Below are 23,185 nucleotides of genomic sequence, written 5' to 3' on the forward strand. Positions count from 1 at the left end.
TTTGCGTCTTATTAAATTAAAATTTTATTTCTTTTATTTATTTGTGTTGAATTAATTTTATTTCTTTAATTAGAATTAAAAAGTAGGAAGGGATCACAAAAAAAAGGTCCATTACATTACTGGCGGAATTTTTCGTCACTAATGCAAATCTGTATAAACATTACTGGCGGAATTTTCCCTCAGCAATGGAGAGGTAGTTTTGACAAAGCATTACTGAGGGATTATTCCGCCAGTAATTACTGACGGATTGCAATCCGTCAGTAATTACTGGCGGAATAATCCGTCAGTAATTACTGGCGGAATAATCCCTCAGTAATGCTTTGTCAAAACTAACTCCCCATTACTGAGGGAAAATTCCGCCAGTAACATTTCTGACGCTCATATTACTGAGGGACTCGAATCCGCCAGTAATGCGTATTACTGAGGGATTTTTTGCATTACTGGGGGATTATTTCCACCAGTAATAAGGAAAATTCTTGTAGTGGGTGCTGGTGCAGGCAGGATTACGTAATCTGAACTGCATCTGCACCATGAAAAAAAAGGGTCTAAACGATGGAATTTTGAATTTTGCGGGGCGGAGTCCCGTAAGAAGTCCCTTCTAAGGGAGTCTTGATCCAAAAACACAAGGATGCGAGTTATGAAGATTAATACTATCCTTAAAATGACTATACATGTTACAAACATGTGCAGAATTGGTGCTGGTGCAGTTAGGATTACGTAGTCTGAACTGCATATGCACCATGAAAAAAGGGTGTTTAGGGCGTGTCCGGATTCTATAATCCGAAAAAATCAAATAGCGCGCCCTATTTTTTTTTTGAGGTTTTCGGATTATGAAATCCGAATTGGTGAAAATCTCATTTTTCACTCTAGGGTGGGAAAAACTCAAATTCAGATTACATAATCTGAAGGGCATTTTCGTAAAAAAATGGCGCGCGAGAAACGGACAGGGTGGAAAAAGTAATAGTCTTTATTTAAATAGATTGTTTATCTAATAAGCCTAAGTAGCTTATTAGATACCCGAATCTTTGTTAATCCATTTATAGGGAGATGAACATAAAAAATTGAAAAAAAAGTAATTGATGGTTAAACCACAATCTATTTTGTGTGTGTATATATATTCCCTCATATATATATATATATATATATATATATATATATATATATATATATATATATATATGGGGGCTGTTAACTTGCACCCACCTAAAAACACTAAGGTGCAAGTTAACAAGCTGCACCTACTTGTACTTTACTAAAACACCCTTTTGTCTCTATTAAACTTTATTTTAATTAAAAGGACATTTTTGTAAATTGCATAAATAATATTTGTTTATAATAGAAAAACATGGGTGTTTTGGTAAATAACTAGTAGGTGCAGCTTGTTAACTTGCACCTTAGTGTTTTTAGGTGGGTGCAAGTTAACAGCCCCCTATATATATATATATATATATATATATATATATATATATATATATATATATATAACCCTCTATTTCTTTAGAAAAAGCTTGGGACTTTAAGACATTGTTTGAGAACTATCAACTCTGACCCATAAATTATGACCAATTCTCTATTTGGAATTTGAACTTTGATCCACAACATTGTGAGACTATTGGTCATTTAAACTCAACCTATGAAATTTCACTAACCTTAATTTCAACTCTCTCATCATCTTTATAAAAGATAAATGAGGCAACAAAAGTTATTGTATTTGATATATATTATGAACCAATTAAATACATCATTTTTTAAACTCATTAGTCTCTATGTATATATAATTCAAAGAGAAAAGTCTAATATGTATTAATTTCTTTCATAAAGATATTTTAGGTTTGAATTTTAACATTGACTTTTTAAAGCATAATAATATTTTAAAGAAAAAAATGAATGTAGCCGTTGTCAAAAATGAATTTAAACATGTCCAATGCTAAGGAATTATTCACAACCTATCACATCTATTAATAGAAATTCTTCAAAGAATGTAGCCGTTGTCAGAGGTCATGAAATTCACTATAACAGCGATTTGTATGCAAGCTACGCCTTTTGTGATAAAGGACTGTTGTAGAGGAAGGAAGTGAATGTGGAAGATATGAAAGAGCTTCTCGGCAAGGAAGGCACGAAAGTCCTCAGCAATAGAAGGCATGTAATTTTAAGAAGATCGAAGGATTTAAGCTCATGATCCACATTATTTTCTTCCAAATTTCAGCACTGAATTTGTTCAATTGATCAAGCTGAGAAATGTATTGATAATGATTTGAAGTTTGCTTCATTTGTACTTTTTTTTTTCTTTCCATTTTGCGACACTTTTTAAAAGTTACATATAATACTATAAAATGTAACTAAAACTCTTTAGTAACAGGGGCTTTACCTAACAATTGTTCAAATGTTACTAAATTTAATTAATAACATTTTTCTTGATTTAGTTACAATTTTCAAGTGTTACTAAATCATAATTATGCTGTAGTGTTAGCAGCATACTTGAAACAAAAATTAAAATAAGATGATATTTTTATATTCAAAACAAGCAATATTTAATTTTGTTTCCTTTCCTTTGAAATGGTGAGTTATGCTCTTAAATATTTTAACTGTGTGCATATTAGCATATAGCCCCCTAAAGAACAACGTACTGGTCTATTCAACAATGAGCATCAAACATGTTTCAGTTCCTAATAACAAAATCATAAAAACATCCTGACAGAAATAAATTAGCATATAGCCCCCTAAAGAACAACGTATTGGTCTATTCAACAATGAGCATCAAACATGTTTCAGTTCCTAATAACAAAATCATAAAAACATCCTGACAGAAATAAAACACTTGATATAAGATTAGGGGTTCTAAGGGGTGTCAATCTAGTTGGATGTCTTATTATCTCTTTGATATCATTATGCATTTGATTGAGAAAAAAAAAATGAGATGAAGGGAGTAATAAGTAACTTAAGAGGACACTATTAGCCATAACAAGAGGCTTGAGATGGAAGACTATCCAAGACTATCTGAGAGCACTAAGACAGAGAGAAAGAAGAAGAAGCAGGTGAGTAAAGTGATGCCTTCTAGCTTTAACTCAGCCGGAATGAGGACCCGTACCCAAAAGGGTACCTCCAAAGCCGCCTTGACAGATACAGAATATTTGGTCCAATTGCACTAGAATATCTGGGAATGTCAACTCTTTTGTTCAAATTTTCATAGTGAGGGCAGTCTTTTAGCTGTTGTTTGGCCAAGTATGGTAGAATTTGACTAGTTTTCCTCTTTTGGTCATTTCCTTTCTTGGGATTGATCCGATTTCTCTTTTCATAGGTTTTACTCTATTCATCTCTGTTGTATTGGTTCATGCCTGTCATGTCTTTTATATTTTATTGCTTTGATAAAAAAAAAGTAACTTAAATTGCATGTTACTATTTTTTACCAAATGCAGCTGAAGAGTTTGATTGTATCAGCAGTTACAGTAAAGCTTTGCATCTTGTCAACCATTTATGGAGAAACAAAGCGAAGTCTAACCAATTCATAGCTGGGGACAGGAATACAACGTTTTTTCATAGAATTGTGAAAATCAGAGAAGCCCAGAGTACCATCAGCTACCTGAAATGTGGGGGTGAAGCTTTCACTTCCATCAGTCAAATTGAGGATCATGTTCTTAAATACTTCACAAATATCTTCTCTGCCTCCTGCTCTTATACTGTGAATGATCTCCCTGCCACTTTAATCCCTTGCTTAGTTTCTTTTGAGGATAATCAGAAGCTCACCTCAATCCCTCTAGCTGATGAAATTAAATCTGCAGTCTTCAATTTAAGCGGTGATGCTGCCCCTGGTCCAGATGGGTACTCCGGACACTTTTACCAAACTTACTGGAAAATCATTAAAGAGGATGTAACTCAGGCCACACAATTTTTCTTTACCAACAATTTTATCATGCCCAATCTTAACTCCAACTTGCTTATTTTGCTTCCTAAAGTCTCGGGTGCTGACAGTTTGGACAATTTCAGACCTATCGCCTTGGCCAACTTTCAATTCAAGATTATTACTAAAATACTGGCTGATAGATTGGGCCCCATTGCAGCTAGAATTGTCTATGAGCATCAAAGAGGCTTCATACCTGGGCGGCATATACAGGATTGCACTGTTGTTGCATCAGAAGCTGTTAACATTTTACATAAGAAGTCTTCCAAAGACGGGATAGCTCTCAAAATTGATATCAAAAAGGCTTTTGATACCATAAATTGGGAATTCCTACTACAGGTCCTGAAATGCTTTAGTTTTAACCAATGTTTCTGTCAATGGATAGCCACTATACTCCAATCTGCAAAGTTGTCCCTTAATGTTAACAGTAAGGCCGTTGGTTTCTTCAACTGCACTAGGGGAGTGAGACAGGGTGACCCACTCTCACCACTCTTATTTTGTCTGGCTGAAGAAGTGCTCAGCAGAGGGTTGGCTGACTTGGTTTTGAGAGGCCAAATCTCTCAAGTTAAAGCTTGTAGGGGTATCATGGTGCCTAGTCATTGTTTGTATGCATATGACGTGCTTGTCTTCTGTAAGGGAACTCTATCTAACATTAGGAAAATAATGCAGTTGTTTGATTCCTATGGCATCTTCTCAGGTCAAAGGATAAATGTATCCAAAAGCAAGTTCTACACTGTCCATATGTCTCTAGCTCGAAGAAGAGCAATCACTGATATAACTGGATTTACTCAAGGTAGCTTTCCCTTTTCTTATCTGGGCCTCCCTCTTTTCAAAGGAAAACCTAAGGCTCGTCACCTCAAGCCCATTTTAGACAAAATTGTTGCAAAAATGTCGACCTGGAAAGACAGGCTGTTATCCATAATGGGGCGGGCCCAGCTTATTAATGCGGTCATTGGTAGTATGCTGGTCTACTCTTTTCAGGTTTACAAGTGGCCCCAGAGTCTTCTGGTTGGGTTGTCCAAACATATTAGAAATTTTCTTTGGAGTGGGGATGTTCATCAGAGGAAGATTTGCACTGTTTCGTGGCACAATGTTTGCAGACCTCTTAGGGAAGGTGGTTTAGCCATAAAGGACCCTATAATTGTCAACAAAGCTGCTATGTTGCATTTGTGTTGGAAGCTTATTGTTTCAGAGGAACAATGGGCAAAGCTTTGCCGGGTTAGATTTCTAAAACAAGGGAAGGCTAAAAATTACCACTACACTTCTTTAGTTTCGTTGGGAATGAAACCTTACGTGAACTTGATCCAACAACATGCTACTTGGAGTGTTGGAACTGGTGAGATAATACACTTCTGGACTGATAAATGGCTAGATTCTACAATTGTGGACCACTGGATGATTCCGGAATGTTTGCATAGCACTCTGAATATGAAAGTTGCAGATTATATTGTGGATGGCTCTTGGAGCCTCCCAGATTTTTTCACTGATAGAGATGGTAACTTAACAGATAAGATTCTCAGGCTCCCGCTTTCGCTGGCTCCTCTAGCTGATAAGCTCAATTGGCACCATGCTGCTGATGGCTTGCTTACCAATAAGCTTGCTTATGATTTCATGGCCCCTCGTGGTCAGCTGGTTCCTTGGCATAAACTTCTTTGGAATGCCTATATACCTCCTTCTAGAGGCTTCATCTCATGGCATTTGTTGCAAAATAAAATGCCAACTGACGAGAACTTAGGAAAACGGGGATGCACCATAGTCTCCATTTGCTGCTTCTGCCACAAAGATTATGAATCCTCCCAGCACATTTTTTTACGGTGTTCGGTTACCCATCAACTCTGGGCTTGGCTGATAAAAGGAACTGATCACTTTCTTGACCTCTCCTCTATGCACAATCCGATTATGTGTACTTCTGCTGTAAATAATAGGTTGGTGCACCAAATTCTGATATCTGCCATTATCCATACTCTTTGGTGCATTTGGCTGGAGAGGAACTCCAGATACTTCAACAGCAAGGCCAGCTCCATGAGCACTCTTTTTCATACTATGCTGGTTGAAGTCAAACTCAGTTTTGACCTTAAACTTACTTATAGCTCGTCTGCCATGACTGAATTTAAAATTGCTAGGCTTTTTGGGATTCAGATGCAAGCCAGAAGAATCACTCCGATTCAGGAAGTTCATTGGATTCCTCCTCCCCATGACTGCATCAAAATCAATTGTGACGGGTCTTCATTTGGTAACCCTCCTTGTGGAGCTATCGGTGTTGTGTTTAGAAACTCTTCCTCTGATTTTCTAGGGACCTATGCTTAAAACATTGGAAATGCCACTGCCTTGGAAGCTGAGTTTAGTGCGTGTTGTGAAGAAGATTTCCTTCTTAGACTTGGCTGGGTTTTGATGATAACAAACACACATCACAAAAGAAGAAAAACCATGGAGGCTCAAGTTGAAGAATGAAGACAATGGGACTTAGGCTTCATAGTTATATTTTTGTAAGTATGGTCCTTATCTTTGATTTATCATTCTTAACTTATGGAACAACTTAGAATGCTCAGAAAATAATTACAAACATTTTTCTAAATCCTCATATGAAGCAATGCCTAAAAATCTCTTGAAAATAAATCACACACTCACAATGATTTTCATTTGAATGTGATTTTGCATTAAAGTATTTTTTATATGAAAAACAAGATTTGATTTTGGTAATTGCTTAATTGATTTTGACATTAGCATATCTTTGAGCATGTTTCAGACATAATTGATTATGCGATTTTGATCATTAAACTTGCATATTTCTCTTAGGCATAATCAATTAAGATAGAAAGAAATTATGTTTCTTACTCACGTTGGCATTGCTTGTTATGTTTCTAAAAGAGGCATAATTTAGATATGGCATAATTGATCTCCATTTATACATAACAGCATTTTATTCAATTAATGGGTTGATTTTGTACTAGTTTGAAAACGGCTAGTTTTAGAAAATTTCCAACGGCCAGAATTTATATTTTCCAACGGCCAACTTTTCTTGAAATTTTCCAACGGCCATTTTAATTTGTTTAATTTTTTTTTTATATAATTCAAATATATTTTGGTAACCCTTTTTGAAAGATAGTATTGCTTCATAAACATCTTTTTAGCCTCTATAAATTCAATTGAGAATTAAAACAATTTACACACAACAACTTTCATTATCTCAATTGACATTTTCAATATCACTTGCTTTCAAACTTTCATTCAAATTGTTTGGAAAACTTTGCTTACACTTTAACATTTATTAAAAAGTTTTCTGAGCACTAAGTCCATTTGTTAGAGTGATATTGATAAAGATATACAGCCATACATTTGTTATTCTTCAATTACTTTGTTGTAAAGTTTCTTGCCATTGTTGGTGAGAATTATTGTTTAAGATAGTGGGGGTGCTATCTTGTGATTGTTGTAAAAGGTTCTTTGATTCGGGAAGATTCAAAGTCCACCAAAGTGTTTGGTGTTTGTGTTGTAATCAAGAGAGAGGGTTTCTTTCTTGTGTTTATGTTAGAAAGATTGTTAGGGGGTCTTGGGGTGAGATTGCTTGTAACAAAGATTCTAACATAGTGAATTCCTTCGCGGGGTGTGAAGGGAGTGGACTGACCCTAAGGTTTAGAGGGGAACCACTATAAACTCTCTTGTGTCTTTTCTTCTTCCCTTGCTCTTTTATTTTTCCGCATTTATACCTTCATCATTATTTACCGGAAAAATTATCAAGAACGCTAAACTCTGAAAAATTAACCAATATTCCTAGAAACCTAATTCACCCCCCTCTTAGGTTACAATCTGAACTTACACGTGTATGTTTGCTTTTGAACGAGCTAAAAGATTGAAGCTGGACAAAATCTGGCTGGAAACTGACTCTCTTGCTGTTATAAAAGCCTTCACTAATCATGAAGGAGTGCCTTGGAAAATGGCTGTTCGCTGGCAGAATTGTTTGATTTTTAGCTCTAGCATTCGCTGTATTTGCACTCATGTCCTCAGAGAAGGGAATTTAGCTGCTGACGCTATGGCCAAGCACGGGCAAAACCTTGCGATGTTTGCTGCTCAGTGGTGGAATACAGCACCTCTTTTTGTTACTCCGTTTTTGTATAGAGATTCATTAGCTCTCCCTTATATGAGGATTGATATAAACTAGTTGTTGTAATCGGTTCAGGCTGCTCCTGATGGTTTTTATTACAATTTTATAGCTTTATAAAAAAAAATACTATTTTTTACCAAATAGAAAAATTACTTTACCCAAATGTAAATATAATAACGCTTACGTGACAATTGAAATGATCTACTGTGTGAAGTGTTTTATTTTCTCACCTAACATTTGCATCTGGTTGTTTCCACGAAACATCGATAAAGATGAAAATGCAAACACTTCGGTAATTTTTTTCCCTAAAATTAAAAAACTTCGGTAATATTTTTAATATTGGTTAGTTAATTTTGAACGGATATTAATGAGGAATCGCACTCTCATAGGTTTTCTTTGCGAGTTTGAATGTGAAGGGACTGAAGGATTTATGAAGAAAGTAATAAAGTAAGTGGAATAAATAGAGGATATTGCGAGAGGAGTAAATAAATCATAAATATCGATTTATCATTCTCTACAAAAATATTTTTTTAAAAAAAGTGAAAGATTTTTTAATTTTTCTCTATATTTTCCGTCCGAGATTTCACACCTATTAACTTACTTCTTCCGTTCTTTAATATATGTCGCAGTTAATCACTTGACACATGTCAATGCACAATTTTGACTATTAATAATGCTAATTATTTAAAATAAAAACTATAAAAATTGATATTATAAAAATATTCATTAAAACAAATTTAATAACATTTTATATACTAACATTTGTCTTTATATTAATTAAAAAATATAGTCAAAATATATTATATGAATATTGCACATAGTCAAAATACGATATATATTTAGGAACAAAGACAGTAATAACTAATTTCCACTAAAAATGACTAATAACTTAAACTAGTATGGACACCCGTGCCAAGCACGAGCTAGAATTTCGTCGTAATTAAAACACTGGATGAGATGTGGTATTATTCTCGTTTATGTGGTTTCTCTATGTTCAATGAGTAGAGCTACATAAGTGTTGGCTCCCTCCATGAGGTCCAACAATGGTATCCTAACCCGATTCAACTTTGGAGATGAATCCGGAGTGATTCCTGGTGGTAGATCTCGGATGTGGAGAGTCTTATACTTAAGTGAGATATGTTAATGTGTTGAGTGTAAGCTAAAGTTCCACATTGGATGCAAAAGTATGTGTTGAGCAACATATAAGTGATATGATCCATATACCTAATTTCTTAATGTTTAAGTTAAGATGTGGTGTCAGACTCGCTTGTGAAGATTCTCTTTGTCTGTTGAGATGATCAAACACGATGTAGGAATATGCGGTCACAATATTGTTATGAACCATTTTATTAGTTTTTGGATGACATTTGTTTAATTTTTATCTTAAAGTTTAGTTTTTAAATGTCATTCCCTTACATATAAATTGTCGAATATGTGTTATGTTGAGTTGACAAAAATATATGCTTATTAGACAATTTAAAATCATGTGATGTTTTCCTTAAAAAAAAAATATCATGTGGCCTTTGTTTAATTGAATCTGATTTTTTGGTAAAATAATTACCCAAAAATATCCGACTCCTTCAACCAACCTATAAAATAACCGGCACTCACGTTATTCTCTATACTTTCACACTCAAAAGGCACAATACTTATTTTCTTTTTCCTATATTCTCTCATGTTTCAATTCCTTTTTCGAATTCTTTTTTTCTTTTGCTCTTAATTTTCTTTATTTATTCTCATGGAAGAAAGAAACATAAACTTCTCTCCATGAAACCACCACGAACCAAATTTTTTGAACATTTTATGCCTTCATTTGACCTTATTTAAATATCTCATGTAATTACATACATGGATAGTTGCCCACTTGACTATGAGATGTTAATATGTTGTGTGTGTTAAGTTCTATATTGGATGGAAGAATAGATTTTGAACATCATATAAGTGATACGACTCCTGATGCCTAAAGGTTTTGGATGAAGATATGATATCAATCACACTTGTGTGGTTTTTCTTAATCTAAGATGGTGATCAAACTCAACGATTTTGTTAGCTTTTATATGTCATTTGTTTAATTTTTTATCTTAAATTTTAGTTATTGGATGTCATTCACGTTCATGCTCTTTTTATTCAACCTCCATTATTTCAAATTCCTTGACTTTGGTCTTTTGTGAAATATGACAATGGAAAAAGATTGATGTATTATTTTGAATTGACAAAAATATATACTTATTAGAAATTTTAAAATGATGTCATTTTTTAATTTAGTATATTTTTTCGTAAAATAATTACCCTATAATCTTGTCATTCACGTTCATGCTCTTTTTCTTCAACCGCCATTATTTCAAATTCCTTGACTTTGGTCTTTTGTGAAATATGACAATGGAAAAAGATTGATGTATTATTTTGAATTGACAAAAAATATATACTTATTAGAAATTTTAAAATTATGTCATGTTTCCGTAAAATAATTACCCCATAATCTTCTAATCTTTCAACAAACCTGCAAAATCGCAAGAAACTCAATTTATTCTCTATACTTTCAAGGTTAAATCACACTCCCCTTATTTGTTTTTCTTACCATCTATCTCATGTAAAAAATGTCTCCATTTTCAACAAACCTGCAAAATTGAAAGCAATTTACTACATTCCTTATACTTTCAAGGTTAAATCACACACCCCTTATTTGTTTTCCTTGTCATCTATCTCATGTCAAAAATTACCTTTTCATCTTCTTTAATTTATTTTCTTTGTTATCATGAAATAAATGAACAGAAATCTCTCTCCATGAAACCACCACCTACCCACTTTTTTTTTACCATGTTAGATCTTAGTAAGTCCTTATTTGGCTATGTCGCCATGTTACACACGCAAAGAGTCTCACATTTAAGAGAGATGTTAATGTTTCATATGCGAGTTAAGTTTCACATTGAATTCAATGGTAGATGGTAAGAAAAATATAAGTGAGATAACTTATGTACATAAAAGTATACAACCTCGTTTAGGCACTCTCATAAGTCATAATATTATGATGAACTATTTTGTTTATAAATCATTCTCTTTGATGCTATTTTTTATTCAACATCTATTATTTTAAATCATTTTACTTTTAACCTTTGGTGGGATCTAAGAATTGAAAAATATAGATGTGTTATTTTGAGTTGAAAAAATACATGCTCATAAGATATTTTAAGCAGGTATGTGATGTCAATCTCCATTCTGTGATTGTTCATTGCATAATATGATGATCAAACTCAATGGAGGCTCCCTATGTCGCCCCAAAATTATGATGAACTATTTTGTTATTGTTTGGATGCCATTTTTTTATCTTAAATATAGTTTTTGGATGTCATTTACTTTTATATCATTTTTTTATTCAACCTTTATCAATTAAAATTACTTTACATTTGGTCTTTCGTGGGTTGTGACAATGGAAAATCACATATGTGTTTTGCTAATTTGACAAATAAATGGTTGTTAAATTTTTTAAAATAATGTGACATTTTTTATTTATTTTAATTTTTTGGTAAAACATATACTAAAAAATCTTTAAATCCTTCAACAAACCCGTAAATTATTAGGAATTCACTCTATTCTATATACCATCACAGACAAAGCACAAACATTCATTTTTTTTCTCCTTATCGTCTCTCTCATGTTCAATTTCCTTTTTTGTCTTCTTTACTTTTTAATTTATTTTCTTTCTTCTCATGAAAGAAAGGAACAAAAACCTTCATCCATTAAATCACCACCAACCCACTTTTTTACCAAGTTATGTCTTCTTTGATCTTATTTGTATATGTTGCCAGATTACAGATGTAGATGATCTAACACTTAAGAAAGAGATGTTAATATGTCATATGCGAGTTATAGCTCCACATTTGATGCAAGAGTAGATTGTGAGATGGTATATAAGTGAGATGACTCACATACCAAATGCGTTAAGAATTTGGATGAAGATGTGGTGTCAATTTGAGTTTTTATCTTAAATTTTAATTATTGGGTGTCATTTGCTTTCATTCTATATCTTTTATTCAACATCTATTATTTTAAATTCCTTCACTTTGGTCTTTGGTAGGATTTGACAACGAAAACTTGCATATGCATTTGCTAGTTTGACAAATCAAATGGTTATTAAATTTTTAAAAATGATGTGACGTTTTTTTGACAAACTTGCATATGCATTCATGATCTTATAATATTAAAGAAAGCCATTATTATTTATTAATCAATCATATTCAAATTTTTTAAAATTTAATTGATAGCCATTATTTATAAAAGTATTTATTAGTGATTAATTCTATTCCATAATGGTCAAAGTTTCAAATTTAAAAGGTAAGAAAATCCGCATCATTATTTACTTTAAAACACATGTTTCCATAGACACCTTTGCATTGAAACCATTTGATTGTCATTGATATTGCTATAAATAAAATAATGAGAGGTTAATTGGTATTATATATTTTTTAAAAATGTTTGATTAGAAATTTGATATTGTAAAATTTACATTTATAGGTTAACATAGTGAATTAAAACACAATTGAATTTTGAGTGAAGACAAAATTTAGTTTCGTATAAAAATTAAGACCCGATTTAGTTGCTAAGAAAAAATAAAAGCACATTTTAGTTCCAAAAATTAAATTTGAAAATTTAGTCTCTATCTCATTATACTTCTAAATATTTTTTGTGAGGGTGTCAAATTATTGTTTTTAATAGAGATATAATTGTATGAGTTTTTACTTATTATTTTCATTGACATAATCATAATTTTTTTATTATTGTCAAGACATAATCTTCTCTTTAATTATTTTGATGATCTAATTTGGTAGTAGAATGGAGAGAGAAATGTTTCTAGTGAGAGAAAGTCTGGCGATTTTTCTGTGCACTGTTCATCATCAACCTAACTTCTAAACCGCCTCAAACCATCTTCACCTTCCTTCACCATTCACCATGTCCAAATTCTCCATCCCTTGGAAATGTCTAGATGCTGACCTTGACCCAAATCCCTCTTCATCCATTAACCCCAATCCACCCAAAACTTTTGCGCAAGCCGTTTCTAACAAAAACTCTAATATATGTGATATCCCACAATCGCAACTCCCTCAAGCTGTGATCAAAGGCGATGAACTGGCTATTCAGATTCCAGAGCATGAATACACATCAGGTATGGATACTTGTAAGTTTAATTTACATGGGAGAGTTCTATGGCAAAAGGGTTCCACACCCTTAACTGTTGGTTCCTTGAAAGCTAAGTTATCTTTAATCTGGAAAGGCTTAGCTAGATGGGGGATTCAAACTCTAGGAAAAGGTTATTTTGAATTTACTTTTACCAGACTAGAGGACGTTAGAAGGGTAAGATCGGTAGCTTCATGGAATCTTAATCCTGGTTTTCTCAAGCTTTTTGCTTGGTCCAGTGACTTTAGCCCTAGATACCAACATAACACTAACGCTCAGGTTTGGGTGAGGATTTACGGTCTTTCGCAGGAATACTGGAGAAAAAACATCTTGTTTTCAATCGTTAGTGGAATTGGTTCACCTATTTGCACTAATACTGCTACTGGCAAACCTATGATTGAACGTACTTTTGGCCATTACGCTAGGGTTTTGGTTGATATGGATTTATCTTAAACCCTTAGATACACCCTGTTAGTTGAAAGGGTTCGTTTAGCCTTTTATGTTGATTTGGAGTATGAAAATCTACCAGATTTCTGCACGCACTGTAGAAAAGTTGGTCATCACATTGATATTTGTAAGAAGTGGTACCCTGAACGAGAACAAAGAGTGGTTAAACCACCTGTAATGAAGAGAAACCAAGTTGCTGCAAACAAGAAAGTTTTTGTCCAATCTAAGGATGGTAGAACTAACAATAGTAAAACTAATGAAGCCACTGATCTAGATAAGGAAATCATCAATGAGGAGGATAAGGATGACAATTCTCAACCAGAGGAAGATGCTGAAGCTTATGCTAGAAGATATGCAGAGAAAGGTAAAGCACCTGAACATAATTTGAACCATGTTGCAACCCTCAGAGATCAAGACTTACAACTTGAAGCTGAATTGAATTTGAATTTTGAAAAGGAGGACTCTGACCCCAACAACCAAGAGTCTGAATCTGATGACTCCTCATCAGATACTCAAGGTTCTTTTGTTGATGCAACACAAGATCAAGAACCAGTTTGTGAAGATCCAGAAATCAATACAATACCATCTCCTGTCAGAGTGCTGAAGGATATGGAATTTCTTTAGAAATCCTGGGCAAACATGAATCAAGTAGATGAAGAGGAAGCTGTTAACACAACAGATCCTGCCCAACTTCAAGCAGCAGATGCCCAACCTTTTATTGATAAAGATGGCTTCCAGATGATAGTATCAAAGAGCAAGAAAAAAGTTCCAAAGAAGAAAACCAACCTAGCCAGTGACTCATACAAAACCAGATCAAAGGTTCCCCCAAAACCTTTCAAATGAAGTGCATATATTGGAATGCTAGGGGGCTTGCTAACAACCTAACAAGGTTAGCCTTACAAAACCTTATATCTCAACGCAATCCTGATTTTGTCTTTATTTCTGAACCTTGGATGAACTTTAATGATTTTCCAACCATCTGGATGCATAACTTGCATCTTAAACTTTTTGCTTTGAATTCTAGAAATAATCTTCTTCCCAACATTTGATGTTTTTGCAAACTTCATCTTGATCCCACCATTTTAGCCTTAGAAGACCAACACATCACTTTTACCATCCCTCATAATAACCAAACTCTAGCCTTTTCTATTATTTATGCCTCCACCAACTATATTGTCAGAAGGAACCTTTGGAGGTCTTTAAACCTGCTCCAATCCCAACATCCCTTTCCCTGGTGCTTTGTAGGTGACTTCAACTCCATTATTGGTACTCATGAACATAGAGGGAGAGTTCCTCCTTCTAGATTACCTATGGATGAATTCAGAAACTGGTCAGACACCTCCAATCTGCTTCACATTCCCACCAGAGGTGCTGAATTCACATGGGCCAATGGTAGAGATGGTCAGAGATATACTGAAAGAAGATTGGACAGGGCTCTTTGCAATCAAGCTTGCATTGATTTTTTTACTTCTGTATCTGTCACTACTCTTGTCAAACACAAATCTGACCACTTCCCTCTTTTGATTGATCTACAACTTAATACCTTCACTTTTGCCCCTAGCTTCAAATTTATGAGAATGTGGACAACTCATGATGATTGTGATAAAATTGTGAAAGATTGTTGGGCTACTGCTGTTGTTGGTTGCCCTATGCTTGTTCTCAACAAAAAACTAAAACACCTAAAAGATAATCTCAAGAGCTAGAACAAAGCCTGCTTTGGTAATGTTCATGACAATGTAAACCAGGCTGAAGCTCATCTGCAGAACATTCAAGACCAGATTCAAACAAATGGCCATACTGATGATCTTTTTAATGCTGAAAAAAAAGCTCACAAGCAGTTTGAAGATGCCTTGTCCAGAGAAGAGTTGTTTTGGAAAGAGAAAGCCAGACTGAATTGGCATCTCCATGGAGATAGGAACGCAAAGTTTTTCCATAGAGTAGCCAAAATCAAAGCCTCAACCAAACTCATAACATCCTTTCATGATGGTGATAATGTGCTCACAGAAAAATCACAGATAGCTAATCATGTCATTTCTTATTATAAAAACCTTTTTTGCACTAACTTTGTTTTACAGGATCATTTGCTGGCTGAAGAAATCATTCCTAATTTGATATCAGATGAGGTGAACAAGATGCTGACTTTGCTTCCTTCCCATCAGGAGATTAAAGCTGCCACTTTTGCTCTCAACAAAGATAGTGCTCCAGGACCTGATGGTTTTGGAGCTTTCTTCTTTCAACATTATTGGGAAGTCATAAAACATGATTTGATTGCTGCTGTTCTTCAATTTTTTGCTACTAGTTGGATCTTGCCCGGTTATAATTCTAATATAATTGCCCTGATTCCTAAAATACATAATGCAGTCTCTGTTGATCAGTACAGACCAATCTCTATGTCTAATTTCAAGTTCAAAGTTATATCCAAAATCATTGCTGATAGGCTAGCGCAGATCATGCCTTCAATCATTTCTAAAGAACAGATGGGTTTTATACATGGCAGGCACATATAAGACTGCATCTGCACTGCTTCAGAAGCTGCAAACCTTTTACATAACAAAGCCTTTGGTGGAAATCTTGCCTTAAAAATTGACATCACAAAGGCATTTGACACTTTGGAGTGGCCTTTTCTTCTGCAAGTTTTGAAGAAATTTGGTTTTAAAGACACCTTCTGCACATGGATTGATGTCATTCTCAAATCTGCATTTCTTTCCATATCAATTAATGGGGAATCTCATGGTTACATTAATTGCTCCAGGGGGGTCAGGCAGGGGGACCCCCTATCTCCCCTCTTGTTCTGCATTACTGAAGATGTGCTTAGTAGAAGTATAACCAAGTTGGTGGAAACTGGGAAGTTGAATCTCATCAAAGGAACCAGAAATTTTAATGTCCCTTCTCACTCTTTCTATGCAGATGACTTGATGATTTACTGTAAAGGCAACATGTCAGATCTGCAATCTCTCAAGCAGCTTTTCTCAAGGTATGCTCTTGCTTCTGGTCAGGTTATAAACAATGGAAAATACACCATTTTCTCCAGCTCTATCGGTCAAGGCAGACTAAACCACATTGTTTCTTTGATTAACTTTAACACTGGATCTATTCCATTCAATTACTTGGGAGTTCCAATTTTCAAAGGTAAACCAAAAGCTTGTCATCTGCAACCAATTGCAGATAGGATCAAGTTAAAGCTGTCATCCTGGAAAGCTAGTCTTTTATCAATGGCAGGAAGAGTTCAATTAGTGCAATCTGTCATTCAAAGCATGCTTATTTACAGTATCTCTATTTATGCTTGGCCAACCTCCCTTCTCAAAGATATAGAAAAAGACATTAGAAATTTCATTTGGAGTGGAGACAAAGATAAGAGATTGGAAGAAGGTATGTAGACCCTACTCTCAGGGTGGTTTAAATATTAGATCTTTGGTCAATTTGAATCATGCTACCAATCTAAAATTCTACTGGAATTTGGTAAATTCAAAACAATCTTGGGCTATGCTTTTGAAAGATAGGGTCATCAAAAACAAGCAAACCATTAAACATCACATTTTTTCCTCTCTTTGGAGTGGTATTAAAGATGAATACACAACCATTCAAGATAACACCATCTGGTTGTTAGGGGATGGTAAGAATATTAGCTTTTGGAATGATTCTTGGTGTGGCCCTCCCCTCTCTGATATTTTCAATGTTCCAGTCACCACAAGAACTCTTCTCAAATCAACTGTTAAGGATTATATTCACCATGATCAGTGGCAACTTCCAGCTTAGCTCACTCAGATGTACCCTACTATTGCCCAACTCATTTACAACAATCCTATTCCCATTGACTCTCATGAAGACCAGATCATGTGGAAGCACTCAATATCTGGTGATTTGTCTCTGAAGGAAGCCTATGAATTCAAATACCAACAATTCCAGGACTTACATTGGGCCAGCTTCATTTGGTGTAAAGACATTCCTCCAGCTAAATCTATGTTTGTTTGGAGATTCATGCACAACAAAATCCCCACAGATGATAACTTGATGTCTAGAGGTTGTCATCTTCCCTCAATGTGCAATATTTGTTTTAAAAATTCAGAAACTTCTTTTCATCTGTTTTTTGAGTGTTCTTTGGCCTCCAAGCTTTGGAACTGGTTGGCAGGCATCTTTAATCTAGCTTTTAACTTTTCCTCAAAAGAAGACATTTGGAAGCTGTGTGATAGAGCTTGGTCCCCTCAGTGCAGAATTGTCATTATAGCTGCTCTTGTAAACCTCATTAATACAATCTGGTATGCTAGAAATCAGTCCAGGTTTAATCTCAAATGCATTAACTGGAAAACTGCAATATCAATGATTTGTGCTTCCACCTCTTTATCTGGTAATTATACTGCTAGGGCTTCCAATAACTCTAGTAGATTTTTCTATTTTTGAAAGCATTCAACTGTAGGATTCATCACCCTAAGGCCCCTCAAATTAGAGAAGTTATTTGGTGTCCTCCTCACTCGAATTGGTTCAAGTTTAATATTGATGGTGCTTCCAATGGCAATCCTGGAATTGCTGCTTGTGGAGGAATTCTGAGAGATCATAATGCAGATTTCATTCTTTGTTTTGCTGAACCTCTAGGTCATTGTTCATCTTATCATGCTGAGCTTTGTGCATTTATGAGAGCTGTGGAGATCATTCATCAAAATCATTGGCAGAATGTTTGGATAGAAACCAATTCCACCTTAGTCGTTCTTGCTTCCAAAAGTTCTAATCAGGTTCCTTGGCATCTCCGAAACCGCTGGAACAATGTAAAGAATTTGCTCAAGAAGTTCAACTGTATAGTCACTCATGCTTTTAGAGAGAGGAATCAGGTGGCTGATGCTTTGGCCAATTTTGGTCTCTCTCTAAATGATATATCTTTTTGGAATGATGTCCCTTCCTTCATTAGATCAAGTTTTTTTAGAGATAAGGAAGGAAGATCTAATTTTAGATTCTCTTAACCCAGGGAGTTTTGGCCTCGTCCCCTCCCTCTTGTAAAGTCTTTCTCTTTTTTATATATTTTGTTGGTGGCCAGCTCTTTGCTGCCATCCTTTTTGCTTAAAAAATAAATAAATTTGGTAGTAGAATCTATTAACAGTACGAATGTGAGCTAATTGAGGATGAAATGTTTTTTAGTTAATACTCTATATGGTTAACAAATCTCTTTCGATGAGAATCAGAAGGTTCACATAAAAACAAAAAGTTACTCCACATCCACGCCCTTCATTTTATCTTGATTTAATGAATTAGATTATATCTTGAACAACGCTTATATTTGAAAACCAATTATTCTCAAACACTCATTTAACACCTAATTTAATTTCCTCTCTTCCACATAATTTTTTGGGTAGTATTTGTTATATTCTTCTTCTCAATATTTTTTGTGCTTTCTTTTTTTTTTTTTTTGAAAGAATTTTTTGTACTTTCTTATTATGTACTTGTTTACACTTCAATAACCGAAAGTGAAGACAAAAACATGTGTACTCATTGAATAGGATAAATTAATTATAATAATAATAAGGGTCATGTTAACTTGTGCCCTAAGGGCACATGTTAAAATTCTTAAAATAGAAATTAAAAATAAATTTCATATTGAAAGTATAATTTTTGCAACTTTTAAGATATTGAATGCACAAGTTCCAAGAAAAACCTTATATATTTAGTTTCTTAACTTATGCCCCAAGAACACAAGTTAACATTTCCCTAATAATAATTAGTACAAATGCAGAAAAATGCATCCATCATCACCATGTCTAATGACAATAGATGATCCAGTTTGATACATCAATAACACACGAAAGACGAACAACCAAACTCCAAGATGGTTTTGAACCCACTGAAAAAATGAGTAGTGAGCATTTATTTTTGATAAATAGTGAGCATTGTTGAAAACCCAAAAATACAATATAAATGGAAAGAATTTTGAATTCTATGGACAACATGTGAAAAACGAAAAGAAAAAAAGGTATAAAATTATTTTTAAAAACATGAGTAAATAAAAAAATGTATGAGTAATTTTTTTTTTTGACGTTATGAGTAATTTATTTCATACTTATCACAATTGTTTTTATTTTTTCTATAAATAATTTGATCTTAAATAATATTTTTTGAGTACTATTAATTCAATCATTCCTTATATAAGTAAAAAAAAAACGTTTTTCTTTGACCCTTCTTATCACCATTGTTTTTAATTTTTTTCTTCTACAAATAGTATGAACTATTTTTTTGGAAAGAAATAATATGAACTCAATCAATACTTTTTAATTTTTTATACACCACCAAATCTATCCCTATAAAAAAAAAATGTTTTCCTTTGACCCTTAAATGATGTTTTCTTTCTGGAATATAAAAATTGATTCTACTAACTTTGCTTCCTTATTTTTTTTAATAACTTTGCTTCCTTATTAAATTGCAATAGCTACATGATGTATTTGTTTTTTTTTTTTTTATCTCTTATTTGAACATGTTTTTTTTTATCTCTTATTTGAACATCTTGTGCCTAGTTTAGATGCTATAAAAATAATTATTTTTATTTTTTGATTTTATAGATAGAAAAAACTTAAATTTCGCCAATTAATTTTTCAAATCACATGAAAAAATAATTATCATTTACTTTCTAAAAATTATAAGTATAATTCAACCTTCCCATAAAAATAAAATTATAATTCAACTTCATTCAAAAAATAAACAAATAAATAAAGTACAACTTTTCTAAAACGCAAGAAACTTTTCTAAACAAATATTTACACTATAAATTAAATTATTAAAATTAAATTTAATTGAATTAAGTGAATTTTTTTTTGTACTTAAATGGCTGACTCGTAGTAAAAAAGATAAACTTAAGTGAATGATACAAAATCATGAGTATATGTTTTGATTTGATCAAGATTGTATTGAAGATAATGTAATAACATTTCCTTAAAACCATAACTTTATGACACATTTCTTATAGGGCTAGAAACTGAGATTATGTGCAATGAGAAACCGTGATTATTGCATACTGGTTTATTGAAGCATTCGATACATACGATTGAGTCATAAGTGACACACCTTCATAGTAAAGAAAAATGATGTTAATATGTGTTTTTTTTTTTTTGATAAGCAAGGAGAGAGGACAGGCATCAGGAGGCATCATCGACATCCCAACTAGGTTGGCACCCCGAGATACCTCCATCCTATTCCGCCAAACTCGAAAATTTATTAAAAAAAGGGGGAAAAGATATTTACAAAATGTGAGGGGATTATACCAAAACCCACAAAAAAAAAAACAGCAAAATACAGAAAAAGAAACAGAAAAAACAACAAAACAGCCCAAAAATAGATTAAGGGAATCTATAATTCGGTAACCCACATCTGTCCCTAAAAAAAATCAATCTTCACCTCATCTGGAAGAGTGTCAAGCCAAATCTCACCAACTATGGAATGACCCAAAGCAGCCAACTTGTCTGCGCAACAATATTCTCTAATATTCCAATGGAGAAGATTCATTGAGCCGGTGGTTGAGTGTCACCCCGTGCACGGGATTTTGATGTCTGCTTTGATAAGACATGTTGTACCTTAAGTTTCTGTTTCTGATTTCGTTTAAGAACAGGCATGAAACTATCAGCTGCTTCAGCTGCTGATCTTGCATCATATTCACGGACTCTTTCCCATAAATCTAAACCATGCTGGATATTCTTGCTAGGATGAACCCCTTGTCTTTGCAAAGTAACCACATTCTGTTCCTTTGATGCTTCGGTAACCATAGGCGTTTTCAATGCTTGTGAACCAGCAAGACCATCATCTATACCATCCAGAGACCCATCAGAATTCTCAAGTGTAACAATCGGAGGATCAATGAGAGAAATATCGTGATGGTCTTGGAAGTCAGCAGACACCTCATGCATGTCATCATGCTCAAAAGGGGATGGTCTTGCAACACTCTCACGAGCACCCTTGGGACTCTCCACCAGCTCCCGTGGGATCACATGATCATGTTCCACACCATTCTGAAGCGGTTCAGAAACATCATCGACCGTGGGGATCTCCAACTCCTCCCGCGATATCTGAGTTGTCTGTTCCACTCCGACAGGTCGTATGTCCTCACGCCCAAGAGGGGATGAGTGTGTGACACACTCAATAGAACCTTTAGGACTCTCCACCAGCTCCCTCAGGCTCAATTGATTGTGTTTCACACTATCTAGAAGTGAGTTAGTAACAGCAGTCACCGTGAGGTTCTCCAACACCTCCCACGATGTCTGATGAGACCTCCCCACTTCTACGGGTTGCACGTCATCGTGCGCTACAGGGGAAACAACCTTCTCCAACACAGGTATAGTCATAGCTAATTCATCAGTCGAAATACGATCAATACAGTCAAAAACATTATGAAGCGGCAAACTGAACGAGTTTGATGATATGTCTAAAACTGGCACTGCAGGTAAAGAAACCGGAATTGATTGAGTGAGTGTGTTGACCAGAATTGATGCAGCCTGTGTTGTCTGAGGAGCTGGGACCGTCGTCCTGGAAGTGGTAGTAACTGTGGAGTTGACAGAAATTGGAATCCATGAGCCATTACCTCCAATGGCCGAGGTAGATGCACCCCCATCCTTGTGTTGTGGTGCTTTAGGGGGCGCAGCAACAATTTCTTTTTCCGGTTGTTTCCCATGATTCACCTTCTCTTTGGCGGCTTGCGGATTTAACCATCTACAAGTAGTGATACTATGTCCAATGGAGTAGCAATGGTGGCAAAACAAAGGTCTCCGCTCGTATTGTATTTCCACCATGAACGCAAAACCATCACGTTCCACAAGAACCTCATCATATGCTTTCTTCGATAAATCAATGTCCACCAAAATGCGAGCATAATGACCAAAGGTACGATTTCTAGTTGGTCCATCAATATCAATAGGTGTTCCAACTGCACTTGCAATTTCCTTCAAGGTTCTCTCTCGCCAATACTATTGCGGTAACTCCACCAAACGTATCCAGAGCGAGACATGAGTCTGTTTCTGCGCTTGAAATTTAAAATCTTTGGTCCATTGTGAAAATCTCAACAAACCAGGCTTTAGATTAACTGTTCCTACTGCCCATATTTTCTTTAAATCCTCCGCTGATTCGAAATGAAAGTCATAATACCCCTTACCAAGAGGCACCATTTTCCAACCCTCCGTTGTCTTCCAAATTTTTCCAATTTTAATACTGAGATCACGTGTAGAGTAAGGTTTGTCCCCTTTGTTAAGAGTCAAGTGTGCCCTTAACGCCTTCCTACAATCTTCTACCCCCTTACTGTATTCCTTTTGACAGATTTTGATGCTTAACACATCGCCTTTAATGCATGGAGAAGGAAAAGGTCTGTCGTCAATTACCGTCGTCCCCGCAAGAGCTGCTGCAAAGGATAATGCAGGTGCTAATATGTGTTTCAAATGCATAAATCTTGCTTAAATTACATGATGCGAACCAATTGTATGGTTTCTTTAAACAACATATTATATATTTTAAAGGCTAACAATATAAGAAATACATAGGAAAGGCAAGGCTCCAAAATACAAATGCCAAAGAAAAACGGTTTCACACCTACTCCCTCCGGTCACTATTAT

The 23,185-nt window shown here is 34.6% G+C and overlaps 3 protein-coding genes across 3 annotated transcripts; 2 read left to right on the forward strand and 1 right to left on the reverse strand.

The window, feature by feature from the left end:
* Nucleotides 1-7,718: 7,718 nt before the first annotated feature.
* LOC146904221 (uncharacterized) lies at nt 7,719-8,054 on the forward strand. The gene has a single exon (XM_085728249.1). The coding sequence runs from the start codon at nt 7,719-7,721 to the stop codon at nt 8,052-8,054; it is 336 nt and encodes a 111-aa protein (XP_085584375.1).
* Nucleotides 8,055-17,381: 9,327 nt separating this feature from the next.
* On the forward strand, nt 17,382-18,568 carry LOC146904222 (uncharacterized). Its single transcript, XM_085728250.1, has 3 exons — nt 17,382-17,637; nt 17,746-17,872; nt 18,031-18,568. Exons 1-3 carry the CDS (start codon nt 17,382-17,384, stop codon nt 18,566-18,568), a joined length of 921 nt encoding a protein of 306 aa, XP_085584376.1.
* Nucleotides 18,569-21,091: 2,523 nt separating this feature from the next.
* LOC146904223 (uncharacterized) lies at nt 21,092-23,017 on the reverse strand. Its single transcript, XM_085728251.1, has 2 exons — nt 22,648-23,017; nt 21,092-22,506 (listed from the first exon to the last, which is right to left on the reverse strand). Exons 1-2 carry the CDS (start codon nt 23,015-23,017, stop codon nt 21,092-21,094), a joined length of 1,785 nt encoding a protein of 594 aa, XP_085584377.1.
* Nucleotides 23,018-23,185: the final 168 nt, after the last annotated feature.

This window comes from Medicago sativa, chromosome 7 (assembly GCF_051527215.1).
Source record: "Medicago sativa cultivar Bolivia chromosome 7, Bolivia_mono, whole genome shotgun sequence".
In the NCBI taxonomy this organism is placed as follows: Eukaryota; Viridiplantae; Streptophyta; class Magnoliopsida; order Fabales; family Fabaceae; genus Medicago; species Medicago sativa.

Excerpts from the sequence above, each read along its gene's own strand:
- LOC146904221 (XM_085728249.1), top strand. The coding sequence starts at position 7,719 with ATGTTTGCTTTTGAACGAGCTAAAAGATTGAAGCTGGACAAAATCTGG.
- LOC146904222 (XM_085728250.1), top strand. The coding sequence starts at position 17,382 with ATGTACCCTACTATTGCCCAACTCATTTACAACAATCCTATTCCCATT. Across the intron at positions 17,638-17,745 it reads TGATAACTTGATGTCTAGAG|GCATCTTTAATCTAGCTTTT; the intron begins GTTGTCATCTTC and ends ACTGGTTGGCAG. Across the intron at positions 17,873-18,030 it reads AACCTCATTAATACAATCTG|GATTCATCACCCTAAGGCCC; the intron begins GTATGCTAGAAA and ends ATTCAACTGTAG.
- LOC146904223 (XM_085728251.1), bottom strand. The coding sequence starts at position 23,017 with ATGCATTTGAAACACATATTAGCACCTGCATTATCCTTTGCAGCAGCT. Across the intron at positions 22,507-22,647 it reads AACAGTTAATCTAAAGCCTG|TTGGAACACCTATTGATATT; the intron begins GTTTGTTGAGAT and ends TTGCAAGTGCAG.